Raw genomic sequence first — 26,831 nt, forward strand, 5'->3', positions numbered from 1 at the left:
TCTAAGGACACTGGTTTGTCCTTAGAGGATTAAATAAATACCTTTTGCTGCTTTGGAAATCCTAGGATACAAGTTCTGTTAAAAATATTCAAGCCAGGCATGGTGGCCCATGCCTGTAATCCTAGCTACTTGGGAGGCTGAAGTAGGATCACAAGATCGAGGCCAGCATAGGCAGCTTCTATCTCAAAATAAAAAATAAAAAGGGATGGGTATGATAGAGAACTGCTAGGTAAATCCCCATAACTGCAAAGAAAAAATAAGAATCAAGAGGACTTGACAAAAGTGCTGGAAAATAAAAAAGGGTATAATAATGATTGTGGGAGCTTCCAAGAAGGAAACTGAGAAGGGTTGCAGTGTTTCTCCAGAACAAAGGCTTGTCAAATTGATTTCTACTAAGAGTCTAATAATCACCTTCTGTCCATAACAGATTTTCCCTTTTGAAGGGTTGAGTGACATTCCATGACATAGAGCTATACTATAATAAATTTAACCCATTAGTCTCTACTTTTGGTGTCTCTTTTCTTTTAGGTTGACCAGTATCTCTACCACATGCGTCTCTCTGATGAGACCCTTCTGGACATTTCTAAGCGGTTCCGCAAGGAGATGGAAAAAGGACTTGGAGCTACCACACATCCCACAGCTTCTGTGAAAATGCTGCCCACCTTTGTGAGGTCCACCCCAGATGGGACAGGTACTGGTTGCGGCGGGGATGGCTGGTTCTGACTGAGAGGTGATTTTGTTGGGCTTGCTCAGGGACCCAAAGGCCTATGTGTCATGGAGGTTACTTGGTTCAAGCCTCAGAAGTCAACCCTGGTTAATGTAAACAAAACAGGGACGGAATGGAAGGCTATGGATGGACTGGGCTGGAGATGGGGAAGCTGACAGCCTTGGCAGTCGAGGTTGAAGCATCTCTGAGCCCTCACCGGGCACTGCTGACCAACACACTTTTCATCATGTGCTGAGAAAAGCTTCTTGGCTCCATCTGGGATTTTATAGTCCCACAGAGATTTCCCATAAGTGGTGATGGTGGACCACACCAAATGTGCCCTGCTGGTCACAGCCATTAGTTGTGGCAGCTGCTCTCAGGCCCACCTATGTACGTGTCCTAACTGGCACATTCTGAGGGTGTATCGGGAAAGCACAGCTCAGATTTGCACTCCACTGTTTCATGAACTTGAAAAAAGTACTAGAGGTATAAACTGGGCAAAATGTGAAGACTCAGAGTGCACATTAAGGTATTAAAGGCTCTGAGGTTCTGCAATAAGAACTTGTTATGCTTTTTTAATCCTCTATTTGGATACTGTTTTTGTGGTGTGCCACCCAGTAAGTGAATTTTCTCATGAGTGGATACTACAGTTGGAAAGGTTCCCAGAAGGCCTTGCATGCTCGTCTAAAATGTAGAATCCTCAGTAGGTGCTGGGGATCAGTGGAAGCTTCTGAGGTGTGTGAGAACAACTGTCTTGCTGATGTTGAAGCACCATCAGTAGCTATAGGATGCAGGAGAGAGGTGGGGGATGGGAGGGCACAGACATGGTCCATGTGGGGTGTGGTGGGCAAGGAAGAAGGCAGAATCACAGGGGTTGCCAGGAGGGGAGCACAGCTGCCTGGATGGAACCCTCCTAGAAAAGGGAACAGAACTGAGCTATGTCAGTGCTTTCACACAACTTGTTTGATTTACTCCTCGTAACAACCCCTCCCCCATTTTAGAAATGACATCTGTGAGGCCCATGAAGGTGGGGGCTGGGGGAGGCCACATCTAGGTGGACAGGAGAGAGGACCCAAGGGGCAGCTGTGAATGCAGCGGGAGGACCTGAAGGAGAGAAAAGTCCAAGAAGTCGGCTGGTGGGGTAAGGTATCTGTAGAGCTGGGGCCTGCTGAAGAGCACACAAGAAGGTTTGTTTACAGGCCACCATAGCTATTTCTATTGAATATGTCCTTGTATTCACTGTCCTGAGAGTCTCTATGTCTAACAAGACTGTATAGTTCTTAACCTAAGTGTATGTTTGTTGAAGCCTTGGAACATAGCCTGGACCCAGTGTGACCTTGTTCAGGGTTATTTTGCAAAGACTCCCTTGAGGTGAGATTGCCTGGGAGTTCTTTCTCCTGTGCCCTCTAGATGGGCACATTTACTTTCAGAGAGAAACCACACCCACTTGTATTGCTGCTGTTTGACATTCTGATGTATTTACCTGGTCCTTATTTATTTCAGCACTCACACTAAGTGCCATAAATATCCAAAGACAGATTATGGGCCAAGGATTATTCTGAGTACTCACATGTGTTAACTTGCTTACTTTTCACAAAACTATATGAAGTATGTACACATTTCATCCACATTTTCAGGTGAGAAATTTGAGGCTTTTAATGGTCCAAAAGCTTGCCCCAAATCGTGTAGCCAAAGAGAAGCTAAGCCTAGTGCACACACATAGAGATACATTCTAAAAGTATTAGGATAGATACTGAACATGTCCAACATATAGCTGATAGGGGCTGTTTCTGCAGAGAGAAAGGAAAGTGGGACTGAGCAGATGAAAATGAGAGCATGAACTGTCAAATGATTGACATCATGGCTTTTGAGTTCAATTTTCGTCAGCTGGTGTGAGTTATGGAATGTGGCAGCAAAGATGGGGATGGGGGGGGCTCCCAAATTGATAAAGACTAGCCAGAATGAAGATTCTTCGTTGTAGACAACCCCAGTGAAGTGCTGGGAAGGAAGGCTGGGGGTGGTGAACAGACAGGGCCTGTAGCCTTCTGCCTGAATCCAGTCAAATGTAGCCATGGGCCTTACCCATGCACCTGCTTCCTGGCCGAGGCTGGGGCCTGGGCTTCTGTTGCTGCTATTGGTGATTATGTATTTTGCCGCAGAAGGCCCATGACCTTTACTCCAGTATTGCCTACTTAACATGGTTTTTATCAGAGCCTTGGTTCATTTCTAGCATTACTTTTTAAACCAGAGGAATTAAAACATCAAATCTAGAAGGAGCTAATCCTTAAATCAATAGCTTTTTAACTTTTTTTTTTTTTTTTTGGTACCAGGGATCAAACTCAGGACCTTGCACTTGCAAGGCAGGTGCAATGCCACTGAGCTAAATCCCTGGCCCCAGCTTTCTAACTTTTTGGAACTATATCCTTACAGCAAAAGACTCATACACATAAATGTTTATATGAAATGACACAAGATTCAGGGATTTATTCTTAAATGTGATGCAGTTAGATCTATTTCCCATTCTTTAAGAAAGAATCTATGTAGCCAGAATCTACAAAATGTTTTTCAACTTGGCACTTTGAAAGTTGCTGCCTTAAAGACTTTATGAACAAAATCCTGGTTGCACAGGAAATATTACAGAGGATCATCAAATGGGATCACATCAAAGCTTCTGCACAGCAAAGGAAACCACCAAAAGAGTGAAGAGACAACTTACAGAATGGGAAAATGTTTCCTTTCTACTCCTCAGACCAATGACTAGTATCTAGAATGTATTAAGAACCAAAAAAAAAAAAAACAAAAAAACAAAAAAACAAAAAAAAACCCCTCAAATTTAAAGACTTTCAGTAAAAAAATGGGCGAGTGAAATGAATAATGAATATACACTTCTCAAATAAAGAAGTAGAAATGGCCAAATAAGCACATGAAAAAATGGATATAGAATATGCCGTGAAGGATAAACTTGATACATTTTAAGGTAAACAGATACATCTTGACTTCATAATCTTAAGTGAAATAAATCAGACACACACTTAAATAACATTGTTTCTCTTGTGCTAGAAACCAAAATAAGGAGCAAAATGGAGGGTATATATTAAGAAGTAGGAATAACCTTTTCAAATGGGAAAGGGAGCAAGAGAAGCAAGATGGGGCAAGAGAGGAAGGGGAAAGGGATTTAAAGAAAAATGAAAGAAAAAAGTGGAAATAGAACTTTTGTAAGTGAGGAAGGGTAGAACAGTTGGAGGAAGGGAAAGGGAACAAGAACAACCACAAAAGAATTACAGTGTGCCATACACACACACACACAAATCCCCCATGATGAAGTAATCATTATGTGCTGCAAAAATGTACTAATAAAAATATGAATTTAAAAAAGAAAGCTACTTCCTTAAATGACTCTCACCCCAGGCTTTTTTCTTTTTTTTTTAACCATTAAGTTTATTGATATTTTTTAGGTAGACAGTACATTAACATTCATCACTGGGATCTTGTACCTTTACATGCTATATCTGGGTTCTTGTTTTTTTCCATTCCCCTACCCCAGTCTTGCTCTAGTAGATTGGCAACTCTAATATTCTTAGCTACTTGCCAGTTATAAAATAATGTAGTGTCAAGTATGTGGGGAGTTAGGTGAGGAGCAGAAATCTAGGTAATTGGATTTCAATTCAAGCTGTTAGTTTATGCTGTGTTTCTCCATTTCTGCCTTGATGAAAAGAGGAAACATCAGCACTGGTTCTCTGAGACATAAAGGAGAACCAGCTATATAACCTGTGTGTGCTAGAGTCGCACTCCTGTAGCTAAAACGCATCAGGGTAAAAGGAGTTGTTGGTGCAAATTTTACTGAGAAAGGAAAAGTGAGCCTCCTGGGTCCTTTCTTTTGAAGGAGACTGGTGTTGAGTGAGTAGATTGAGGGCTTATCCTCATCAGAGGGTCTACATTTTGGAGCAAGAATGTATCTCATTCAGGACCCCACACATCTAGTCATAATAAAAGTCTAGGTGGAAGGTGTAGGAGAGAATTCAGGAAGTTTCAGGGCATCTATTTTTGGTGTGTTCCTCCGTTACACTGGAGGAAAATGGAACCTGTAAGTCCTGGCTTATGGTTCTTGGTGAGAAGGCAGTGGATTTCTGAAGCCACTGGGCTCTTTGGGGAGGAGGTATTTGAGGCCAACTTTGAGTGGACTACATGTATGAAGAAACATGACTGGCAAGTGTAATAGAAAAAATGGCTCCAGAATATATTACTCTGATGATTGAATTTAGTGTTAGCCGGAGAATATGCAATTTTTATATATTAAACTTAAAAAAAAAGTTTAGGGAGATGGAAATGTTAACTGCCCTGATTTTCTTGTTATGTATTTTGTATGTATTGAATTTTTGATTTTGTTGGTGACTCAGGTTGTTCAGGAGGGTGTTGTTTAATTTCCATATGTTTATGAAGTTTTTGTGGTTTCTTTTGCCATTGATTTCCAATTTCATTATACTATGGTCTGATAATATGCATAGGATAATTTTAATTTCTTTGCATTTACCTACACATGTTCTATAAGCTAGTATATGCTCTGTTTTGGAGAATATAACTGAGAAGAATATATTCTGATGTTGTGGGGTGGAATACTCTGTAGATGTCTATGTCCATTTGTTCAAAAGTTTGGTTCACTTCTAATTTCATTTTTTTTGGGGGGGGTCTAGTTGATCTGCCTATTTGTGATATTGGATATTGAGTTCCCCCATTACAATGGTAGCACAACTGTATTAGTGCTTATTTGATTTTGCATGTCTGTTGATATTTGTTTTATATAGTTTATGCACTGCCATTTGGTGCATGTATATTTATGATTATTATCTCTTCCTCTGGGATTGTTCCCTTTACCAGCATGTAATGACTTCTGTGTCTTTCTTAATCAGTCTTTGCTTGAAATCTACTTTGTCTGCAAATAGAATACCTGTTACTGCTTTTTCTTCTCAGGTTTCTGTTACATGGAGTATTGTTTTCTACCCTTTGACATTCACTGATTTTTTTTTTTTTAAATCAAATGTGTTTCTTGTATGCAGCATATTGTTGGGTTTTGCTTCTTGATCCATTTTGCCAGCCTGTTTCTTTAGATTGGTGCATTGAGACCATTAACATTGATGGTTATGACTGATGTGTATTTACTTATACTTGACATGTTATTTTCCTCTAGTTGGTGTGCCTGTTCTGTTCAATTTCTTGCCTTGACTGGATTGATTCTGTTGGGACTCATGGAGTTGTAATCCTTGTTATCTCTTTCTAGAATATCCTTCAGAACATTGGAGTGATGGTTGCCATTCATGAATTTCCTCAGGTGTTCCTCATCATGGAAGTATCTTATTTCTCCAACACTTTTGAAAGATAGCTTTGCAGGGTACATCATTCTGGGTTGGAGGTTTTCTTTTGGGGTTTGAAGCACTTCCCTCCAAGCTCTTCTTGACTTGGAGGGTTTGGGTTGAGAAGTTTGTTGTGATTCTGATGGGCTTTCCTTTATAGGTGATTTGTTCCTTTTCTCTAACAACTTTTAACATTCTGTCCCTGTGTTGAATTTCTGGAGTCTTGACTATTATAGGCTTTGGGGAAGATTTTTTTTTTTTTGATCACTTCTAATTGGAGTCCTATATGCCTCACTTACCTTTATGTCAATTTTTTCCATTTGGGAAGTTTTCTGCCATCACTTCTATGAACAGGTTTTTTATGCCATTTGCACTATCTCCTGATTTTTCAATGCCTCTGATCAATCTTATGTTATTCTTTGTATCATCCAGCAGCTGTTGGATTGGTTCTTGTGGTCTCTTGCTATTTTTAAGAAATCTTTTAATGATCACTAACCACAATCCTTCTATATCTGATACTCTGTTTTCAGATTGGCTCATTCTGCTGTGTATACTTTCAATGGAAGTTTTAGTCTCCTTGGATATGTTTAAATTTGTTTCATGGGTCTTCTTTCCTCTGGTTGACATTCATGGGTTTCCATTATTTTCCTGAGCTTTTTTTTTTTTTTTTAATCTGTTTGCTTTGGAGTCATTAACCATGTCTTTCATTTTAGGCACCATCTCTGTAGTTATCTGAGACATGACTTCCACTTTGATTTTTTTGGGGGAGTGGGATACTGGAGATTGAACTCAGGACCTTGCACTTGCTAAGCAGGTACGGAGCCACTGAACTACATCCCTGCCCCTGCTTTGATTTTTTTTCTAGAGCCTTGTTCATCTGCTTTGTTACTTCTGCTGTTACCAGTTAAGAGAGTCCAGGGGGGTGGCTTTTGGATTGTTCCATCTCATTGCCCTGTAGATTTGCCTTTGGTTAGCTGAAAGTCTGAGGCTGCATCTTGTTTAAATGTCTTCTCATTTTCTTTTCTTTTCTTTTTAGTTTAATTATTGGACTGGTGCTTGTAAATTACTTGTGAGTAGCTTTATTGCTAGCATTTAAAGCCCTTAGGAAATGACTCCTTCTCAGAGGTGTTTTCCAGATGTATCTGGCTTTTGGGTTTTGAATCTATTGCAAGGTCTTACCTCTTCAATTTATTGGGGATGAGAAGTTGCTGCCACCTTGGCCCAGCCCTTGGTTCTTTGGAATTGTGACATAGTATTTAAGACCCTTAGGCAATTTGAGTCTTGGCATACCATGAAGAAAAACTGATTAGCATAATTATATAACCTTGGTATGATCAGCAATCACAATAGCAGCAAACACAACCTAGAAAAGGGAAAACTGTGCTAACTATTAATATGCCATATTTAACCATTGGAACTAAATTTGTGGTTATATAACAAAATCTAAAATGAACCAAAAAAAGTGTATGCAGTTATTAAGCCCCAATATGGTGATTTTACCCTCAGGGCAGAACATTTTAAAATGGGTTAGGAGGGAAAAAAATAGAAAAATAGAAGAGGAAGAGATTAGAAGCAAGACTATTGGATAGAGGAAGATTATGCAAACATTGGGAAACTAAAGAGAAAGGAAGAAATAAAACCAAGAACAGAACAACAACAAAAAACTAGAAACTGTTCACAGTCATATAAAGACAAGAAATAACAAAACAAAAACCAGAGAAGAGAAAAGAAGTCTAATTTAAGGCATGTCTCTGTTGTCACCGTTAGACAACATGGGTAGACAGAGTTCAAATCTGAGCTGATTCATCTCAGCAAGCCAGCCATAGCTTTACAGCAGGGTAGTAAATAATTGAGGCAAGCCTGCACCTTTAGTTCCACTAAAGTTTAGGCTGGTTTCTGGCTGTGAAGATTGGAACTGGATTTGCTGAGCCTGCAACAGTCTGTTTGCCTCCTGCCAAGTTGACCTTGGTTCTCTGCTGGTTTGAACTTGGCTCCCTGACCTCCTGCTGACTTAAAGTCGGCAGTCTCACTGTGACACTGGGAGCCAGCCCACAGCTGTTCTGAGTTCTGAGCTCAGCCCATCTACAAGATGGCTACTGGACAATTACCCTCTCCTGGGGGATGTCTGACCCCAAAGAACTCACCAGCCACTGTAATCCACTGCATCCACTGTTCTGTTTCACTGGTGCATTTCTCCAGTGGTGGCTCCTGGGGTTGCCAGTAGTCACTGTGCATCTTCAGGTCAGAGCCACCCTTTTTCTGCAGTGAGGCCAGGCTGATTTATTTTTTTTGAGACTGGGTCTCACTTCATCAGGCTGGCCTTCAACTCACTGTGTAGCTCTGGCTGTTCTCAAATTTGTAACAATTCCTCCTGCCTCAGCCTTCTGAGTGCTAGGATTATAGACATGTGCCACCATGCCTGGCTCTCCTAGTTGAAAAATATTCAAAGTATTCTATTGTGAACATCCATATTTTACCAGATTTGCTTTATAATCTTTCATCTTCTACCCAACAGTCCATCTTGTGGTGTTTGATGTATTGCAAAATTAACTACAGAAATAACTTTATTTCAGCTCTACAACTTGAGCATTTATAGAGTTCAACTAGAGTTCACTATTTGTTTTTTTTTTAACATAATATTAACATGCTATGAAAATGTGTCATTTGATGAGCTGGGAAAAATATATGTACTCATTTAATTCAGTCTCCATAGGTATGCTCCAGAAAGTTCTCCTGTGTCCTTTCACAGTCACTCCCCATCCTCAATCTCTACCCTGCCACCCCGATAGTCGCCTTTTTCTTTTTTTTTTTGTGGTACAGGATGTTGAACCCAGTGCCTTCACACTGAGCAAATCCTCAGCCATTTTTATATTTGTAAAAATTTGAGACAGGGTCTTGCTAAGTTGCCAAGATGCCAAAATGGGCTCAAACTGGCAACCCTCCTGCCTCAGCCTCCCAGAGTGCTGATATCACACAGAGGATTATATTTTAATATTTTCCACATGTATTAGTTTTGTTCTAGGACTTAGCATAAATTGTTTTTGTGCAAATCTTTTTAAAAAATCAGCTTAATGTGCGATTTATCAATATCATGAGTCAGTAGTTCACTCTTGGTTTCCATGGTATGATTGAAACCACTCATTATATGAATGTTGATGGATACCTGGGCAGTTTCCATTTTGGGGCTATTAATAATACTGCTATGCACATGTATGCATGAATCTTTTGTGGACACAGATTTCATTTTCTTGGGTAAATGGGTAAATAGGAATGGAATTCTTGGTCATAATTTGGTATATGCTTACTTTTTAAAGAGCTGCCAGAATGTTTCCACAGGTTGTTGAATAGTTTTATATTCTCATCAACAACATGAGAGTTCTGCATGTTTCATACCACCATCAAGATTTATTGTCTATCCCCCGTTGGGCTTTGCTGTGGAAAGTTGGGTAAAGAAATATTAAGCAAGGCATGGCACCATTGTGAACTCTGCAGGGATCCTTGTCTGTGCTATAGCTGTGCAGGTGATAATGGTACTAGCCTGAACTTCAGTACTGCCAGGGAATCTTCCACACATCAAATGGGCCTGTTCTTTCAGAGGACAGCTCTATGTTCTATTTAAGATGAAATACAGGAATAGTGAGCACATATAATGTTCAGTATATTTCCACAAGAACATTAAAAGAGAGACAGTCCATCTTAAAAAAATAAATAAAGCAACAGAGGCTTAAGAAAGCTTTGATAATTGGTAAGGTCACCCATGGCCACTTGGTGACAGAGTTAAGATTTCAGAGTAGAAAGCCCTGGTTCAAGGGTTGGAGATTCACAGCTTATATAGGCTTAAGTTGCTGAACAAAAGTTTTTAGGGCAAATCAAATTATCTTGTAAGTAAGAGCTGGCTTTGTACTATTAAGGCAAGTTCAAGTATAACTCAGTTGAAAATCTAAATGCTCAGCTGCATGTTGAAAAGAAAGTATCTCTAGTATGTTTACCACCTCCTTGTCTTGGCTCTATGTTTAGATATGCAGTAGCTGTGTCTTATAAGGCATCATCAAATTGATTATTCACCCTTTCTTTTCACCCTTCCCTGAATTGTCCATTCCTGTCATAGATGAGTGTATCTCCATCCTCCAGACAGACCTAGAGGCCAGGGAATGATGATGGTAGTAGTGGTGGTGATAAAAATTATAGACTTATTAAATGCTAGGTACTGTGCTAAGCACTTACTAATTCTCACAGTGATTCAATAGTAGGTACTCTGGACCTCATTTACAAAAGAAGAAACTAGATTTAGAGAGAGTAGGCAACTACGCAGGTAGAAGATTGGGGTTTTAGTCAGCTTTGTGCCCTGGCCAATGCGTGGACTGTAAGCACACTGCTAGAGGCATGTTTTTTCTGTTTGAATGCCCTACACACATGGCGAGCATATTACACTAATTCTTTTGGTAACATGGCTCTAGCTGTTTAGTCCTCTGAGTCTGGGCCTCTGTGAGGCAGGAGTGTGCCCTGTCTTGTGCCCTGCCTTTAGAGAGAGAAAATTATCCTCGGGGAGATAAAGCTTATGCAGATGAGACAATTAGAGAGATATTCCAGGCCATATAATGCAAGCACATGATATGATAAGGGAGGCTAGGCTGGTGATAGACTGCTTGGAAGCTGGCGATATCCTGAAAGAGCCCTTATCTTGGTTGCTGTGCATTATAGCAACAGCCATGCAATGGAGGCTAAGTCAACAGCAAACATCACAGCAATTTAATAAGTGGATTGATGTGGTGGTGCTGACAGTGTAAACCAAAGATTGTACTGGTAGAGCCATACAGTAAATGGTATTTATCTGCATCAAGCATTGTGCCAAATACATTACCCTTCATGGTATTAAATTTTAATGAAGTATTTGCATGCACATGTGTCTCTGTCCCAATTTTCTGGTTCTCCAGAGAGGAAATTGTGTTATCCCCCTTTAAAAAGATGATGAAATCTGAGTATCAGGTTCTGAATAAATGATCTGAAGTCATGTAGCTAATAATGTACATGTTAAAATAGGATTTGAATACAGGTCTTCTTTCCTGAAAAGCTTAATACTCTTAAAGCCTATACAGAATTAAAACATAATTGTGTTTTAATTCTTGGAAGGGAGGCTTCACATCTGTGGGGCTAATGTAACACCTCTCAGTGACTGGTACATATTTGGAGTGTTAACTATTTCTGGAAGAAGCACCATCCAAACACACCTTGTGCTTTATGTGCTCTGGGCCATCCCTACCTCTTTCAACTGGAACAGTTCTATTTTCTTGATCTCTTTGTTTTGGAATCCAGCATATCAATTTCATGTGGGGAAAGCGTACTGTTTCTTAATATGTCTTAAAAACTAATGACAATCAGATTATTCCTTGGCTATACCATGTACCATCATTCGCTGCCTGTGATCTGATACCTTTAATGACACGGCGTTACTATATTGCTGAGCTGTTGAGTGGAGGCTGGTGTGCATTGCCGTGGAGTAACTGAGATCCTGGAATATGAGAAGAGGCTGCCAGATGTGGGCAGTGATGGTGGTCATTTCAAATTTATGGGAAATACATGCCTTGAAACCTGTGTCTTGCTGGATTACCTCCCCAGGACCTGGAGATGGATCTTTGTAGTACTCCTTTCAATTAGAGTACATGCCATACATTCTTAGAACAGGCCATTGCTGCTAGCAGGGGAAAAGCAAACTCTCCCCCGCAAAATACCAAAGCCCTCATAAAGGAAGACCAAGATGTTCAGTGCAGTCCCTTGGAGCCTCTGGAAATGCTATTATAGGGCAGGAAGAGTCAAGTCCTTTTGGAGACATGGAATTATTATAGGGCTAGTTCAGGCAATGGATGTGGAAGTCCGGGGTGGGGGGTGTCTCTGATCTACCTCAAAGCTCAAGGTTACATGTCTCAGGCATTGGGTAACAAGGGCTGAAAAAGTTTTGTGGTTTGATCCAATGCAGTCTGGCCATGGTGATCTGCCTGGGATTTTGCGAGTTTCAGTCACTGAATGATCCCATGTTGCAGGAAACCCCTCCATCCTGGTCAGACAGGATCTTGACCCACCCTACATGGCCTTGGAACCTAGGCCTTTACTGCTGGTTGACTGGACTATCATGGTAACCTTCTAGCCAGACTCCCTGGCTCTAGACCTACTTCTTACAGTGCTACTGTAGCCCTTTTGAATGTAAGTCTGACCTGGTGAAGAACCAAAGCCTTGGCAATGGGATCTGTTGCATGCTTATAGCCAGGTCCTGTAAGCCCTATGTTTTACTCTCCTTGCACATGCTGGCTCTTTTTTGATAGCCACAAATTGGTGCTATCTTGTATAGTTATATCAGATTTCTATCCTGCCTTACCGGACACCCAAGCACAATATGGATTTCCACACATGTCCTTGATATGTCCTTACTTCTCTGTAGAACAGCTTCATACTAAGTCCTGGCTCTCTCATGTTGCCTCCTGAGAAGCAACATATTTGCTTCCTTGTTTGAGCAGACTTAATTATTTTACTATAGCTGTTCCTTTCCCTAGCAAATTACGGGCTGGGTTGCAGATAGCACCAGGCAGCTAAAGAAGCTTTCAGCAACTGGCTTCCATGCTCATTGTTGAAACAACTAATGGCCGAATTAGAAGTATTTTATTTTCAGACCTGGGAATGGATTGGATCCAGATTTTGACCTGTAGCATACTGATTTTCAAATAGTTTTTGAAAAGAATTTGTTATTCATTTGTTTGAAAGTAGATCACAGTTCCAAATTTAATCAAATGAAATCTGATGTAGAATCCCACGTAAATAAAAGACAGGCAGAAAAAAGAAACTGGAAGTGAGGGCAGGAAGTGAGCTGTACCTTAACCTCCCCTAACCCTTGCTAAAGACAGACTTTGCCATCATCGAGGATGCCTAGGACTCTGGAAATATGTACCACATAAAAACACTTGTTTGGCAAGGGGAGAGGGTGTGCTGGAGTTTATCCTGAACAAGGCTGTTTAATTATCTAGCATCAGGATGGTTAAGGGTCTGGATTCTAGCTCCAGCCTTAGATGAGACACTGCTGGTTAAAAATACGAAATGAAACCAAAATTGCTTGCAGATCACTGAGAGCACTGACTGGCACACAGCTCTGCATGCCTGATGAGAGGAACAGGTGGTGATCTATTTTAATTAGTGGCAAGTATCTAATGATTGAAAATAAAACCCTGCTGGGAAATTCAGCTGACTCTTGCCCCTCTCCCTTCAAAAAATTTATAGACACAGTTAGATTCCAGGCCACCTGTTAATACACATTTATTATTATTATTTTTTTTGGTACTGGGCATCGAACTCAGGATCTTGTGCTTGCAAAACAGGTGGTGGAACCATTAAGTTAAATCCCTGGCCCTTAATACACACTTTTAACAGTGCTGGAGGAATGATTTGTTCCAATACATTACTGATGCCGGATCACCTAAGGTGACATTCATTGTCACGTGCAGGTGGTTAGTCAAATACCATATGAGCCCTGGGCCTTTCCTTGTGACAGGTGAGTTCCCAGGAGAAATTGGAACCCCTTTATCTTGCTGACCTTAAGTGTCTGATAAGAGTGGAACTGAGTGGGGTGACTGGTAGTCCAGGATGGAAAAGGAGTCACCGAACAAACTGTCGGAGCTATTTCAGTACTTCAGCCTTCACCGCTAGGCCTAACTCTCTCTCTGTCCTGAGACAGGGTCTCTTTGTACCTCAGGCTGGCCATGAGCTCAGTAAGTAGCCTCTCAGGCTGGCCTCAATCTCCTCAACCTCCCGAGTGCTGGGATTACAGACGTGTGCCACCATGCCTGACTGGGCCGAACCCTTAGAAGTAGTAAAATTTATTGAGAGAGATAGCTCCTGAGAGAAAGGGACCTGAAAGTGGTTTGCCAATGAGCCCACTTTTCTGAGAAAGTTTTATAGGGCAAATTTACCAGGTGGGTACAAATTGAGTTAAATTATAATCAATAAAATTGCAAGTTTAGCTGCTTAGCTAATATTGATCCACTAGTAGCAAGGGCATATGGATGACATCACTTGGTTGATTATCTATAGTCTTAGTCTCTAGTTTTAGTCTTAGTAGTCTTATTGGGTGAGAGGGAATGGCCCACCCCAGTGAAATAGTGCCTGCTAATGTGGGAAATCTCAAAAGGGTGGTACCAATAATCTGAAGTTTCCAATTTATCATTTAGGGAAGTATGTGAATCTGGCCATTGTGACTTTAATCTTCTTCAGATGTGCCTCCAGCCATAGTTTTGATGTGTTTTCATCTTCTTCCCTGACTGCCTTAAAGGCCTACCCCTGTCTCACTGCCTATAATATCTCTACCTAATTTAATTGTCTATAATCCCCCTTCTGAAGATGTACCCCTTACTGCCAAGAGGGGAGAGAGGGTGTGATTGCTCCAGCTATTTCTGGCTGAAGGGGGTTGTAGTTGTGATCGGCACAGATATACTCTGCAGAGGGTCTATCTAAAGGCCCTCAATAGATGCTAGGTGTTCTTGCCATGGGTAGCCGAATAGCTTTAAGTCTGGAGGAGACAAAGACACTTAACACTCCTTTCTCCTGTTCCTTTTTGCTGTGGACCACATCTTTGAGTACGTTTTTTTTTCTTTTAGTAGAAAATCAGTGCCCTTTTGTTGGAGGGGAGCTGGTACCCTGTTAATAAGGAGGGTCTCCAATAGAGAGGACTCCTGTAAGGGCGTCCTGTAAGCCAAGGACAAAGGTTTGGTGTAATTGTATGAGACACCACCAATTAAAGGTCACTAAAACACGCTTTCATCTGCCAGCTTTACTAGGTCCTCCATGTCACTTCTTGCTGGTGGCTGTGTACTTCATCATTCACCTCTATATCCCTCCCCTCAGTGTAGACAGTGGAGCCTGAGAGGATGTGGCTCTGTCATAAGGCGGATAGGCTGTGGTTACTGATAAAGGTTGGTGTGCTTTTGCTTTCTTTCTTACCACTTTATGGCTTCCAGAAACCAGAGCCACAAAGATGAGGGTATGGTACTGAGGCCAGGCGCAGGCTTTGGAGTCAGGTAGACTTGACTTCAAAGCCCAGCTCTTACTTATTCCTGCGTGATCTTAGCTGAATGACTCACCTGCTGAGACACAACATCACTTCCTTTCACCCAGCCTGCTCTGAGGGTGCTGTCACTATTAGGTCTTATTATAATCTTGGCATTGTTAGTGAAAAAGTCTTTATTTGAGGATTTTCAACTTTTCCATAACTAAAGAGCCAGCCCTAGATTTGGATATTGGTTGGAATCGTTTGACCTAACAGAGTTGCTGAGGATCAGGGAGATACTGTTTATAAAAAAAAGCACCTGCTGCTTAAGAAGCCGTAGTTTCTCTTCCTTTGAGGACAGGTATATATTGGGCCATCAATCTAATAAATATCCTTCCCACCTGCCCTGTCTTTTCATTGCTTTATTACCACAATAATCCAGATGTAAGGGAGAAAGTATGAACTCTGTGCTGGAGTAATAAAGATAAAGAGAGGGTCTTTGTTTTTATTTTCCAAAAAGGTCACATAAGAAAATAGAAAAATTTGATGCTTTAGACAAACCTATAAAATATCTTGCTTTCTTTTATTAACAGTAGTGGTAGTGTTGGCCACATTTAGGAGGAAACGCAGAACTCTAAAAGGCTGACAAGTGAGTATAATCTTTACTCTTCAGAATTTTTAGAGATGTGACAGTAAAACCTTGAAACCATAAATATTTGGTAATATAAAACATCGAACATTTCTGCTTGCAAAAAATAGTGAATAAGATGAAAAGATAAACATCCAACTGGGAAAATATGTGTAAATATAGAATAAACAAGGCTATTTTCCTAATACACAAAGATCATTTAGAGTATTAAGAAGATAATATTTTTAAAAGACAAAAGACACTAATAAATGATTCACAGAAAAAGGAATTCAAAAGGCCAATCTTTCAAAATGTTAACTTAAAGAAACCAAGTTTAAAACATGTGCCAGCACTTTCACCTAGAAGATTGGCAAAGATTAATTGCTATCTACATAACATAAGTGAAGCATGTCTGTTGGTCGGTTTGAGTAGAAATTGATGAGAACTTTTTGGAAGATAATTTGGCAATATCTTCTAAATTAAAAATACATCCTCAGCGCTAGCAATTCCCTGTGTTTACAAACTGTACCTAAGGACACCAAGAAAATTAGAGCATGTGGAGAAGAAAGAGGTGTTTGTTTTTCATTTTGTCTACTTGTGTACTGTTTGAATTATTTATCAGGTGTTTGTATTTTATTATTTTTTTTAAAAGTTAAAACTTTTATCCAGAGATAATAGCATGCTTAGCAATCAAAGAAACCTCACCACTGATCTGATAGTTTCATCAAAATCCCATAGATGGTACTCAAACATTTTAATAAATGAACTATCAGTGGGCAAATTCAGCATGAGATAGTTTCCTCATAAGTTGCCTCAAACACCAGATACTTACAGAATGTTCTGTCTGACTATAATACTGGGCCCTCTGCTATGTAGTTTTGTCCTTTCTTGAGAAACCTGCCCTTGGGATGTTGTTTTCCTGTGCCACAGTCTTTATCCTGCTCTCTCTCAGATCTGCAAATGTGTCTGTCCTCCACAGCCCATCACATCTTCATATGAGCTCTACTCTGGGCTTCTGGGATGTCCTGGAAAGTTCTCAGTGGAAGAAAATCTTGAGCTCCCAATAGCAGTAGGTAGGGATTGGAGTGACCAAAAAACTAGGAGAGAGGAGTGACGTAGAATAATGGAAACAATACATATTGTTAAGGATGTTAGCTATTTGTTGATGGCTTACTACAGAGATGGCGAACTTTTAGAATTCTCAGGGATACGAATGGCCGGCTTCAGCATGTATGCCATAGGTTTGCCACTACTGGCTTACATTATAAATGCCTAAGGACACATATACATATTTAATATTTTCTGTATTTCATGTGTGCCTCACTACTGTTAGGAGAATTTGGTGTTATGAATTGTGTTCTATAGGTAAGATGACATCCCAGAGAGCCTTGTGTGAATGGCGCATAGGTAATGAAACAACTGAGCTGGAAGCCATGAGGCTGGCCCACAATTTCTAAAGTCCAGCGCTTCACCACGGCTTTATGACAGGCTGCCGTGCGCAGTGTAGATGTAGGAATGATGAAGGCGAGTCTGTTCACTTCCCTGAGCGATCACCTTAAGATTTGTGGAGTCATGATGCTGGGCCCGCCTCAGATTCTGGGTTCAGATGGAGGCAGTCCTTGGCTGTGGTAGTTGTCCTGTGTTTGTAGAGGGGGTACTGGGCAAAGGGATGTTGTTCCAGAGGAGTCTGGCATTTCTGGGAATTTTCAGCAGTCCTTTATTATTTGTCATTTCCCTTCAGTCCACCAGAAAAATATGGGAAAACCACATTTCTGATAGAGCTGTGCCATTCCAGTGAACCCAGCTGGGTTAGCCTTGGATGAGAACCAAGCAGGGATGGCCTGGCTACCTCAGTCCTCTGTTCACTGATTCAGCAGCTCATGTGTGTCCTGGTCCTCAGCGTGCTGATGAGGCAGTTCATCTTTGATTTTCCTTTTCATCCCTCATGACAACCACCACATAGCATTTCCTGGAATCTGGCTGAGGTCCCACTATGAGGGAGGTTCAGAACCGGAGTGTCTGGAAAAGTCACCCGTGGCCATGGCTGGGGTGAGTCTCCCACCATGGTGGGTTGGTGTTGCTTTAGTGAGCAAGCAACTGTGATGACTTGTGGGCCGCCCCCAGCTACCAGGCAGGGAATGGGAAATTAGTGATCCTCTCAGAAGAAAAGCTGAAGTCAGTGGAGCTGATTCCTGTGTTGGATTTTCTTGGGTAGATGTTATAGTCTTCTGCCATTTGAGCCTGGGAGACTCAAGTGTAGGTGTGGGGCAACATTTGCTGGATAGACAACCTGGATAGAACCGATCTCGCACTTACTGAATGTGTCTTGAGTTCTTGGTACAAATCTGGCTGCTTGAGGCCCATTATCTGACAATCTTCTCCCTCACAACAACTCTGTGAAGTATGCTGTTCCTATTTTAGAGATGTGGCAGTTGAGATTTAGGGCCCAGGAACTTGTTTATGCTACAAAGGAGTTTTGCATAAGTAATATGGGCTTCATATCCAGTCACCTAGTGTCACCTGACACCTGGCTGTGTGTACAGGTGAGTCCTGAGGAATCTCCAGTGGAGGAGGTCTGCTCCAGGTTTCCTCTCGGCGCTCTCGAGACTGGATTGTGTTGCCATGGAGATAGCAAGATGTGGCTTTTCTTAGGACCATGGGGCTAAAGGTGATGAGGAGACCTGGATCCAGAATAAGCCCTTTAGTTTATGTAGTCAGAGCCTATCCCTGGATCTACATTTGGCCTTATTTCAGTGGTAGGCCTCCACTGGTGAGGGGTTGAATGCTGACATGCCCCCAGGTGAATCCCTTGGGAAGTAGTAACCTCGTGTCTAGAGAAGGTGTTCGGGCAGCCATTACCAGTTGAGGTTGTGGTGTGGACGAGCTGCCTCCTGTCCTTCGCCTTGCCCGCCCACCACTCACTTGCCAGCCATAGCCCTCTCTGGGCTCCACACCTCTTCAGCACTTTCATTCTGTGCCATACAATGGGGCATTTCCCTGTCGCTGGCTGTTATTGTCCTGAATCTGGATGTTTCCTGTCTGCACTGCTTATTTCCTGGTGTGAAGGAACTCTTATTTTCCTGGTGTCTATAGAACTTTTGAGGAGTCCCCTTTCTTTCTCACCCCCTCATAGCTCTGTGGCTCAACTAAGCAGTTGAGGGTCCCAAATCTTGTCATATACTCTAGGGTCAGTATCCTCTTCCTGTCTAGTAAGTCTGAGCTCTTTGGGGCAGGGGGCTGCAAAGTTTACTTGGTAGGTCCCTGAGTTTATAGCCAGTTGGATCCCACTTCATTCCATCACGTGAAACTCATCCCTTTGTAGAACATTGCCATCATAGTATGAAAATATTAAAAGTCAATTTTGGACAGAGGTCACAGTTTGGCAGCAGGTCTGGGGCAGACAGATCCACAGAGCAGTAAGCTTGCTGGAGCCCAGGAGCTCTATGAGACTCGCTGAAGGAGCTAAGGACCTAGTCTGTGAGAGGGTGAGTGCCTTATTGCTGGATGTGAAACTGTCCCATTGTTGATGAGAAGTAGAAAAGTAATGTGAAAGTGTTTAGCATTAAGAAAACCAGACATAAATATGTGTAGAAAAAAAATCCACTGATGACCTTCTATTACCCACAGATGACCATTGCTTATGGAAGGACTCAGGGTTTTAAGTTGTGATTTGTCTCTGGGAAGCAGCTTGATCTTGTCTTTCCTAAAACTTTAATGGTCCTTTCTTTTTCTACAGAACATGGAGAGTTCCTTGCCCTGGACCTTGGAGGGACCAATTTCCGTGTGCTCTGGGTAAAAGTAACAGACAATGGACTTCAGAAGGTTGAGATTGAGAACCAGATCTATGCCATCCCAGAGGACATCATGCGAGGCAGTGGCACTCAGGTAGGATCCTTTTCTCAGGAAAGGTCCTGTTCTACAAATACCTATGTTCTTTTTGTACCTTTTCTTCTGCTCTTGACCCATGGAAAGATGAACCATCGAGACATTCCTGGGTACTAGCAGAGCTGGAAAGACTCATGTCAGCTGGACTTCTGGCTTTTCCTGCTAGATTTTATACCTAATGGGATATGATAATAAAAGGAATGAGTGGAGGAGAAAGATTGATGCAAGATGCCTTCCTGGCATTGTTGTGTCATGGGTCTCAGGGCTTAGGAGAAGTAAAACGTTTGTTTTTCCATTTGCTGTTTGTTCCTTCCAACCAGGCCATTCCTGGGAAAGGAATTTCTGATTATGAGCAGAGCAAGTAAAAGATATTTTTTAATCCTTTGTCTTTGGGAATGGCCTTGAGAGTAAATCTGCTGCTTTCTTGGTTTTAATACTGGCGTGGGAGGAGGAGGCTGTATCCTAGGACAGTGTATTTCATGGCTCCAGTACAATGTCTAGAAGGACATAGAGGGGCGAGGCTCTTCCATTGTCTTCCCCCATATCTTGCCATGTGGAGGTGCTGAAGAGGTTGTACCTGTACTCAGTAGTCTGGCTGTGTGATTCTGGGCAAGTGAAAGCATCCAGCAGAGCCTAGTTTTATCCATCCATAAAGAGATAGACTATAGAACCTAGATTGTGGTGAGGATTAGAAGAGGATGCCTGTTCAGGATTTTGCACAATGCCTAGCACATGAACTGGTACTCGTACCACTTTTCCTTAGGAGGTTTTGTCTGTTCATCAAATTGCTTCCTCGTATTTCTTCTCCTGGTCTCTGTTGCCAGTCATTGCTCCATTCCTCATGATGGCAGATGTGGTCACCTTTTTTTTCCTATTGCCTCTACAGTGGACCTTTGAGTTATGAACTCAGTTTGTTTTGTGAGGGCTGATTGTAACTCAAGTTGGTCAGTTGAAGGCCTAGGCTCCTTTGCACAGCCTTCAAAGTCTCCTAAATACAAGCAGATTTCACTATCTTTAGAGAGACATTGGCCCAGGATTTCTCAATTAACCCCACACAGGAAAGGATGTTGTCATGTTCCTTCCAGAACTCTCTAAGGTTTAAATCTATATCTGACACCATCTGGAAGCATAAGTAGTCGGCTTTTACATTGTAATTCAAGACTTTGTTCCTAAGTTAAAACTAAAATTCTGGTTGTAACCCAAGTTGTTCAGTTCATATGTTGGGCTGATCAAGGGTCCACCCCAACCCCAGATTACAAATATTTGAGAACCAAGTAAACAAGACAAAACCAAAAAGTTTCTCTGTGATTGTGAAAAAGACTTGCAAGGTGAAGATCACACACGGGTCAATTTTTATCTCTTCTCCATGGCCTCTCTTTCACTCTTCAGTTTGACTCGAAGGGTCGAGGCAGCTCAAAGCCTCTGCAGCAAGTGGGTTCCTCAGAGTTGGACTAGGTCTGTGGACAGGCAGATGGGTCTCTGGCAATCCAGAGAGGAAATTCATTTCAGACATTCAAGATTTCAGTAAAGTTCTTTGAAAAACTTTAAAAATCCTTCAAACCCCACCCAGTTAGAGGGTATAGAGAAAGGTAATTCTCTCCATCCCTGTATCCCCCCTGTTTTGCAGTCTAGGGATTGAACTCAGGACCTTGAGCTTGCAAGGCAGCTAAATCCCTGGCCCTCTGTTCTCAGTACATTATATAACCAAAATGTTTTGGTTCAAATAAAAAATAGAAGAAAAGAATAAAAACGATGATGTCTACCTGGAAGAAATAAATGGCATTATTGGGATATTAGAAAGATTTTGAATAAATGGGAAAAATCCTATATAACAGTGAAACAGAAAAACCAGAAGACAATGTACACAGGAGTCTGTCACCCTGAGAAGGAGAAATAATACTATATGCCTAAAAAGAACAAAATATTTTGAAAAAAAATAGAAATGCAAAGGAGCTATTTTAGTGATAATTACTAGTACAAATATATTTTTGCATATTGGTTATAAATATTTTAATTAAAGGAAAACATGGATTTAAAAGATGGGATTTAGTTAAAACCAAGACCAAAACCACCAAGGTCCAAACTTGCAAAAGGTCTTGAACTGAGAACCCAGGCAGTGTATGGGTCCCACGTTAAAAACCTGTCTTCTGGCACATTGATTTTCATTTCAGAGCGGTGGGTCACAAACTGAAAGAGTAGCTACATAAGAGTTTTACGGTGTATCTTGTAGGAAGGGAAATGGGCAGATCCTCAGACAAACAAGGAAATCTTTCTAACTTCTTAAAATGATGCCCTTTGAACCTTTTTATGGCAGGAAAGTATTAGTTCTTTTTCCAAGCATCTTATCCTTAGGTTTTCAGCTAACAGACTGAACCTTCCAGTTCAAGGAAACAGATGGTCTCCTTTTTAAAAAGGTGGAAGTTCTTTGAACCTAGCACCAGTAAAGGGATATTTGGACAGTGATAGTCATGTTCACTAGTTGTCTCATGCAATATGGTAAATGTCAGCCACCTGTGACATTAAGCACTTGAAATGTGGCTAGTTTGATAGAAAAGCTGAATTTTAATTTTTAAAAGTTCTGCTGGGCATGGTGGTACAGCTTGTTTTCTCAGTGGCTCAGGAGGATGACAGGAGGGTCATAAATTCCAGGCTGGCCTGGACAAGTTAGCCAGGACCTATCTAAAAAGGCTGGGGATGTGGGTTAGTTAGTGGGAAGGCTTTTTGGGTTCAATTCCCAGTACTGTTAGACAAACAAATGCATTAAAATAGTCACAGATGGTCAGTAGCTACTCTGTGGGCAGTATTTAGGGCTTCTTTCCTGACCATTTTCTTTACCTCCACCCATTAGGAGTGCATCTAGAGAGGGCGTAGGGGCCAGGGCTGGTGAGGGGAAGCCTTCTCAGAAAAGGAAAGTTTTCTGCTTTCTAAGGGTCCTTCCACCTCAGACTATTGCTTTACTTTTTTTGCACAGTTTTGGCAACTTCCTTTTTTTAAATTTTTGTAATAGAGCTAAGTTTGACCAGTCAATAAGAAGATGCTATGTATTTAATATATAAATATATCCTTCAATTTGTCTTCAGCTTCCTAACAAAAGACTAGAACTCACTGGTTATCTTTCTAGAAAGCTATTTACATATTAAAATTTGTCAAAGGAGCTGGCCCATGTGTGTGGGCAACCCCTTTGGTAAGAGAGCCCTGCCTTAGTTTGGCACTTGAGGATGTTTTATTTTGGAGGTTGAAGCTTCGTTCAGGTCCGCTGTAGTTAACTTTGCAGGGGATCAGATAGAGGAACAGAAACTGAAGCAGGAGCTCAGTTAAAGCTGGCCACCTCCCAGACTAGTCTGGCCCTGCCTTCCTGGGCCCCTCCCCTTGACCATACTTACCTAGGCACCAGGTGTCAGTGGGGCTGTCAGCCTCCCTCCCCCAACCTCTTATTTTCTATGTAAATGCAAATAAGGTTCTGTAGTTTGTACAGCATCAGATCACCTGGTGGGTTTGTTAACAGATTGCTGAGCCTCCCAGAGTTTCTGCTGGGGGGGGTATCATTTATATTTTTAACCAATTCCCAGGTAATGACAGGGGTGCTGCTGGCCCAGGATTAGCACTTCCCCTTTTCTGGCTGTGGATATTGCTACCTAGTCAGCTTGGTCCTTGGAATCTGAACAGGATCTTTGGCCTCTGATTACTTTCTGTACGAGAATGCCCTTTCTCTCAGCTTCTTGGCATCTGGAGAAGCACCAATTTCTCTCTGAGGGTGTTGAGTGAGAGAGAAAGCAGCTTGGGGACAGTGGCCTCCAGAGCTGGTCTGAAGCCTGGATTATTATAAACAGCTTTCTCTAAGACCTAGGAGCATTGGGTCCTGTTCAGCATGGCCACAGTTGTGAGTGTAACCCACCAGTAAAAACCGTATGCGGCAGTGCTCTTCATAGAACATTGGTCTTCCTTCCTGGAGTGAGAAGAGGGCTGATTTGAATTGTCCCCAGGAGATTCATTTTCTAGAATGGAGAAATATAAAAGTTGCTCATTTTCATTAAGTTGGTTCATAGAATGGGAACAGAGAAAGAGCCATTTCTCTCCCAGTCACGAGAGTCAGGGATGCTAAGGTACTTCTTGGTCGTGAGACGGGCTTTGCTTTCTGTAGGATAATCAGCTGGGCATCTGTGATAGAATTATCAAACATGCTCATTTCTCAGGGGCTGTGAGGACTCTGATAACTTTGGTTGTGATTCCCCCAGCCCACACGGTTATTTTGACAAAAACTCGGGAGATACCATTTGATGAGTATGAAGTGTTAAGCCCTTATATGTACTGAGTCATTTAACTCTTTTGATAACCCTGTGAGAGCAGGTTCAGTTATCTTTCCCATTTTATAGATGAGCAAATGCAGACATCAGAGGATAGGATAAAGATCTGGTGCAGCCAGTTTCTTTCTGAGTCAAAATCCTTTCTCCTAATCTGTGCTTTTCTTTCTTCCCACTCATCTTCCTGTGTTACTTGCCCTTAGCTGTTTGACCACATTGCTGAATGCCTGGGCAACTTCATGGATAAGCTACAAATCAAAGACAAGAAGCTACCGCTGGGCTTTACCTTCTCCTTCCCCTGCCACCAGACTAAATTAGATGAGGTAAGAGGGTTCTCCAGTGTTTTTGATGCGTTGTTCTTCAGGCTGGGAGGACTCCTGAGCTACTTGATTCTGTGGCATTAGTGACAGCACTGAAGGGTTGGGCAGACATTTCATTGTTGAGAGCTGATACTTTGTGTGGGTGGGAATGTGTGAAGACATATGGGATGTGCCCTTCTTGCCTTCCACATGCTTTTAAGAACACTTCTTATCTAAAGTACTATAAGAAAGACCCCTGTAATAAAAATGCTTGGCAGTTGATGGTGTGAATCTGTGAATCTCTTATTTTGGCAGTTTATAACCTGCTTTTTCCCCTTAGGGGCAGAAAGAATCATTCATTTAATCTCTTTTCCTAGTATGAAGCCTGAGTTCACTTCCCAGTCTATGGATTCAATGACTTTAGCCCACTGGGAGAGGTCTCTGCTAATGAAGACTGGTGGAGGAATGTGGTCTGTGTTTTAGTTGTGGGGACTCAATATTCATTCCTTGGTCCTTTCTAGAGTTTCCTGGTCTCATGGACCAAGGGATTCAAATCCAGTGGAGTGGAAGGCAGAGACATTGTGACTTTGATCCGGAAGGCCATCCAGCGGAGAGGGGTAAGTGGGGCAGGTGCTTGGGGTCTGCAGGTTCTGTTGGGCCCACTCTGAACTCTTTCACTGTCTGTCCTCACACTCAACCTGAGAAGGTTTGGAGAAGTTTGCTTCTTCTCTGTTATGCTATGTTTATCCAGGCACTTTTGAGATGAGCATGATGGACAGTAATCTTAGTCTTAGTGTGAGGAAAAAACCCTTCGGTTCTTAACCATAAAGAAGTCTTGACTATCATCTTCAAGTAAGAAAGTTGGTATGATGTTGAGATGAAGGTGAAACAGGGCAGAGAGAGGACAACATAAAAGTCTATCGTAGGAGAGAGAAAGAAAAGGAGGAAGAGAGGGTGAAGGGAGAGAAGAAAGAAAAGAGAACAAAATGAGTTGTTCTTAGTGCAGTGATGGCTCCAAACGAGAATATAGAGATTTTGTCGGGAAAATTGTCCTCCGTGATGGAGACAACTGGTGGGAGTGAGCGTGTGCTCTTTGACTGACTGGGTCTAGGCCCAGATTTCCAGCTCTCATCTTTGGCTCTGCATTGGGCTTGATAAAGGGTCATCCCTGTTACCCCTGAGCTGTGTATTTTGCTACTGTTTCTCTGTCTTCACATTTGTGTCCTTTCTCTGATAGCGAGTCATCTCTTTGATCCCACAGGACTTTGATATTGATATTGTGGCTGTGGTGAATGACACAGTTGGGACCATGATGACCTGTGGTTATGATGACCAGAACTGTGAGATTGGTCTCATTGTGGGTGAGTGACCAGTATGAGGGTAGTACAGTCCAGTGCCCAGTGCATGGTGGGTGTGGGCTACAGAGGAAAGTGCCTGGATAGTTCCTTGTATTTCACATTTGATGATAATGATGCAGTCACTTTGGAGGGGAAGAAGGAGGAGATGAAGTGGGGAATGACAATGGAAATAGGTGGTGACTGGTCCCTTGTTCTGGCCAGGCACTGGCAGCAACGCCTGCTACATGGAGGAGATGCGCCACATCGACATGGTAGAGGGCGACGAGGGGCGAATGTGTATCAACATGGAGTGGGGGGCCTTTGGAGACGATGGCACACTCAATGACATCCGCACTGAATTTGACCAAGAGATCGACATGGGCTCGCTGAACCCCGGGAAACAATTGTGAGTGTCCCTCCCTGTGTGGGTGGTGTGGGGCAAGGCTGGAAGCGGGGCTGGGGCCGGCTCAGGATAGGGACTGGTTTTCATGTCATCTTTTAGTATTAACATTATATGGAAAAGGTTGCCAAGGTACTACTGATTAGGAGACTGTGACCGTAAATCTCTGACAAGGCTCTGAAATCAATAGAGTGGATAAACCAGATCATCCTTCAGACAGTCACTTTTGAAGGTCATAGTCTAAGTGTGTGACCTTTGTCTTTCACCCTTATACAGTGGACCCTCGCCTTAAGGACTCAGTTGATTTGCAAAGGCTGGTTGAAATTCAGGTTTGTCAGTTGAAGGCTCACTCTCCTCTACACAGCCTTCAAAGTCTTCTCTTGTATACAGGCAGATCTCAGTGTCCTTAGAGAGACATTGGCCCAGGATTTCTCAATTAATGCCACACAAGAAAGGATGCTTTAATGTTCCTTCCAGAATGCTTTAGGGTTTAAATCTGTATTTGAGACTATTTGGAAGCACAAGCAGCTGGCATTCGAGTTGTAACTCAAGACTTTGTGGTTGTAAGTTAAAGCTGAAATTCTGGTTGTAACCCAGGTTGTTTGCATGTCAGGCAGTTCATAATTTGAGAGTTTGCTATATTTATAAATTTTTCGTAGAACCTGTGAGCAACATAGAAAAGTCTAGAAAAGTCTACATGGTCAAGATTGGGATCTCTGGAAGCCTCTTTGGTAGCTCTCATTGCATCACTGCCTCAGAAGGTGAGGCTGGGACAGGTGGCTGCTCATTTCTCGTCCACAGAGTCCTGGGGCACCCTGAGTGTTATACACTGCAGCCTGATTAGACTTGGTACTTTTTTTTTTTTTTTTTTTTTTTTTTTTTTTTGGTACCGGGGATCAAAA

At 41.9% G+C, this 26,831-nt stretch overlaps 1 protein-coding gene across 2 annotated transcripts in view; it reads left to right on the plus strand.

The window, feature by feature from the left end:
• Hk2 (hexokinase 2) overlaps positions 1-26,831 on the plus strand; it is a 61,646-nt gene that overhangs the window by 17,213 nt on the left and 17,602 nt on the right. For both annotated transcript variants that reach the window (XM_033765047.1, XM_010631599.2), the window contains exons 2-7: positions 529-691; positions 19,444-19,592; positions 24,097-24,216; positions 24,714-24,809; positions 25,454-25,553; positions 25,752-25,935. In XM_033765047.1, coding sequence (XP_033620938.1) covers positions 550-691; positions 19,444-19,592; positions 24,097-24,216; positions 24,714-24,809; positions 25,454-25,553; positions 25,752-25,935 — 791 coding nt within the window. In that variant the 5' untranslated portion in view covers positions 529-549. The remainder of the gene's footprint in view (positions 1-528; positions 692-19,443; positions 19,593-24,096; positions 24,217-24,713; positions 24,810-25,453; positions 25,554-25,751; positions 25,936-26,831) is intronic.

This window comes from Fukomys damarensis, unplaced genomic scaffold (assembly GCF_012274545.1).
Source record: "Fukomys damarensis isolate Sample0158 unplaced genomic scaffold, DMR_v1.0_HiC HiC_scaffold_2, whole genome shotgun sequence".
Taxonomy (NCBI): domain Eukaryota; kingdom Metazoa; phylum Chordata; class Mammalia; order Rodentia; family Bathyergidae; genus Fukomys; species Fukomys damarensis.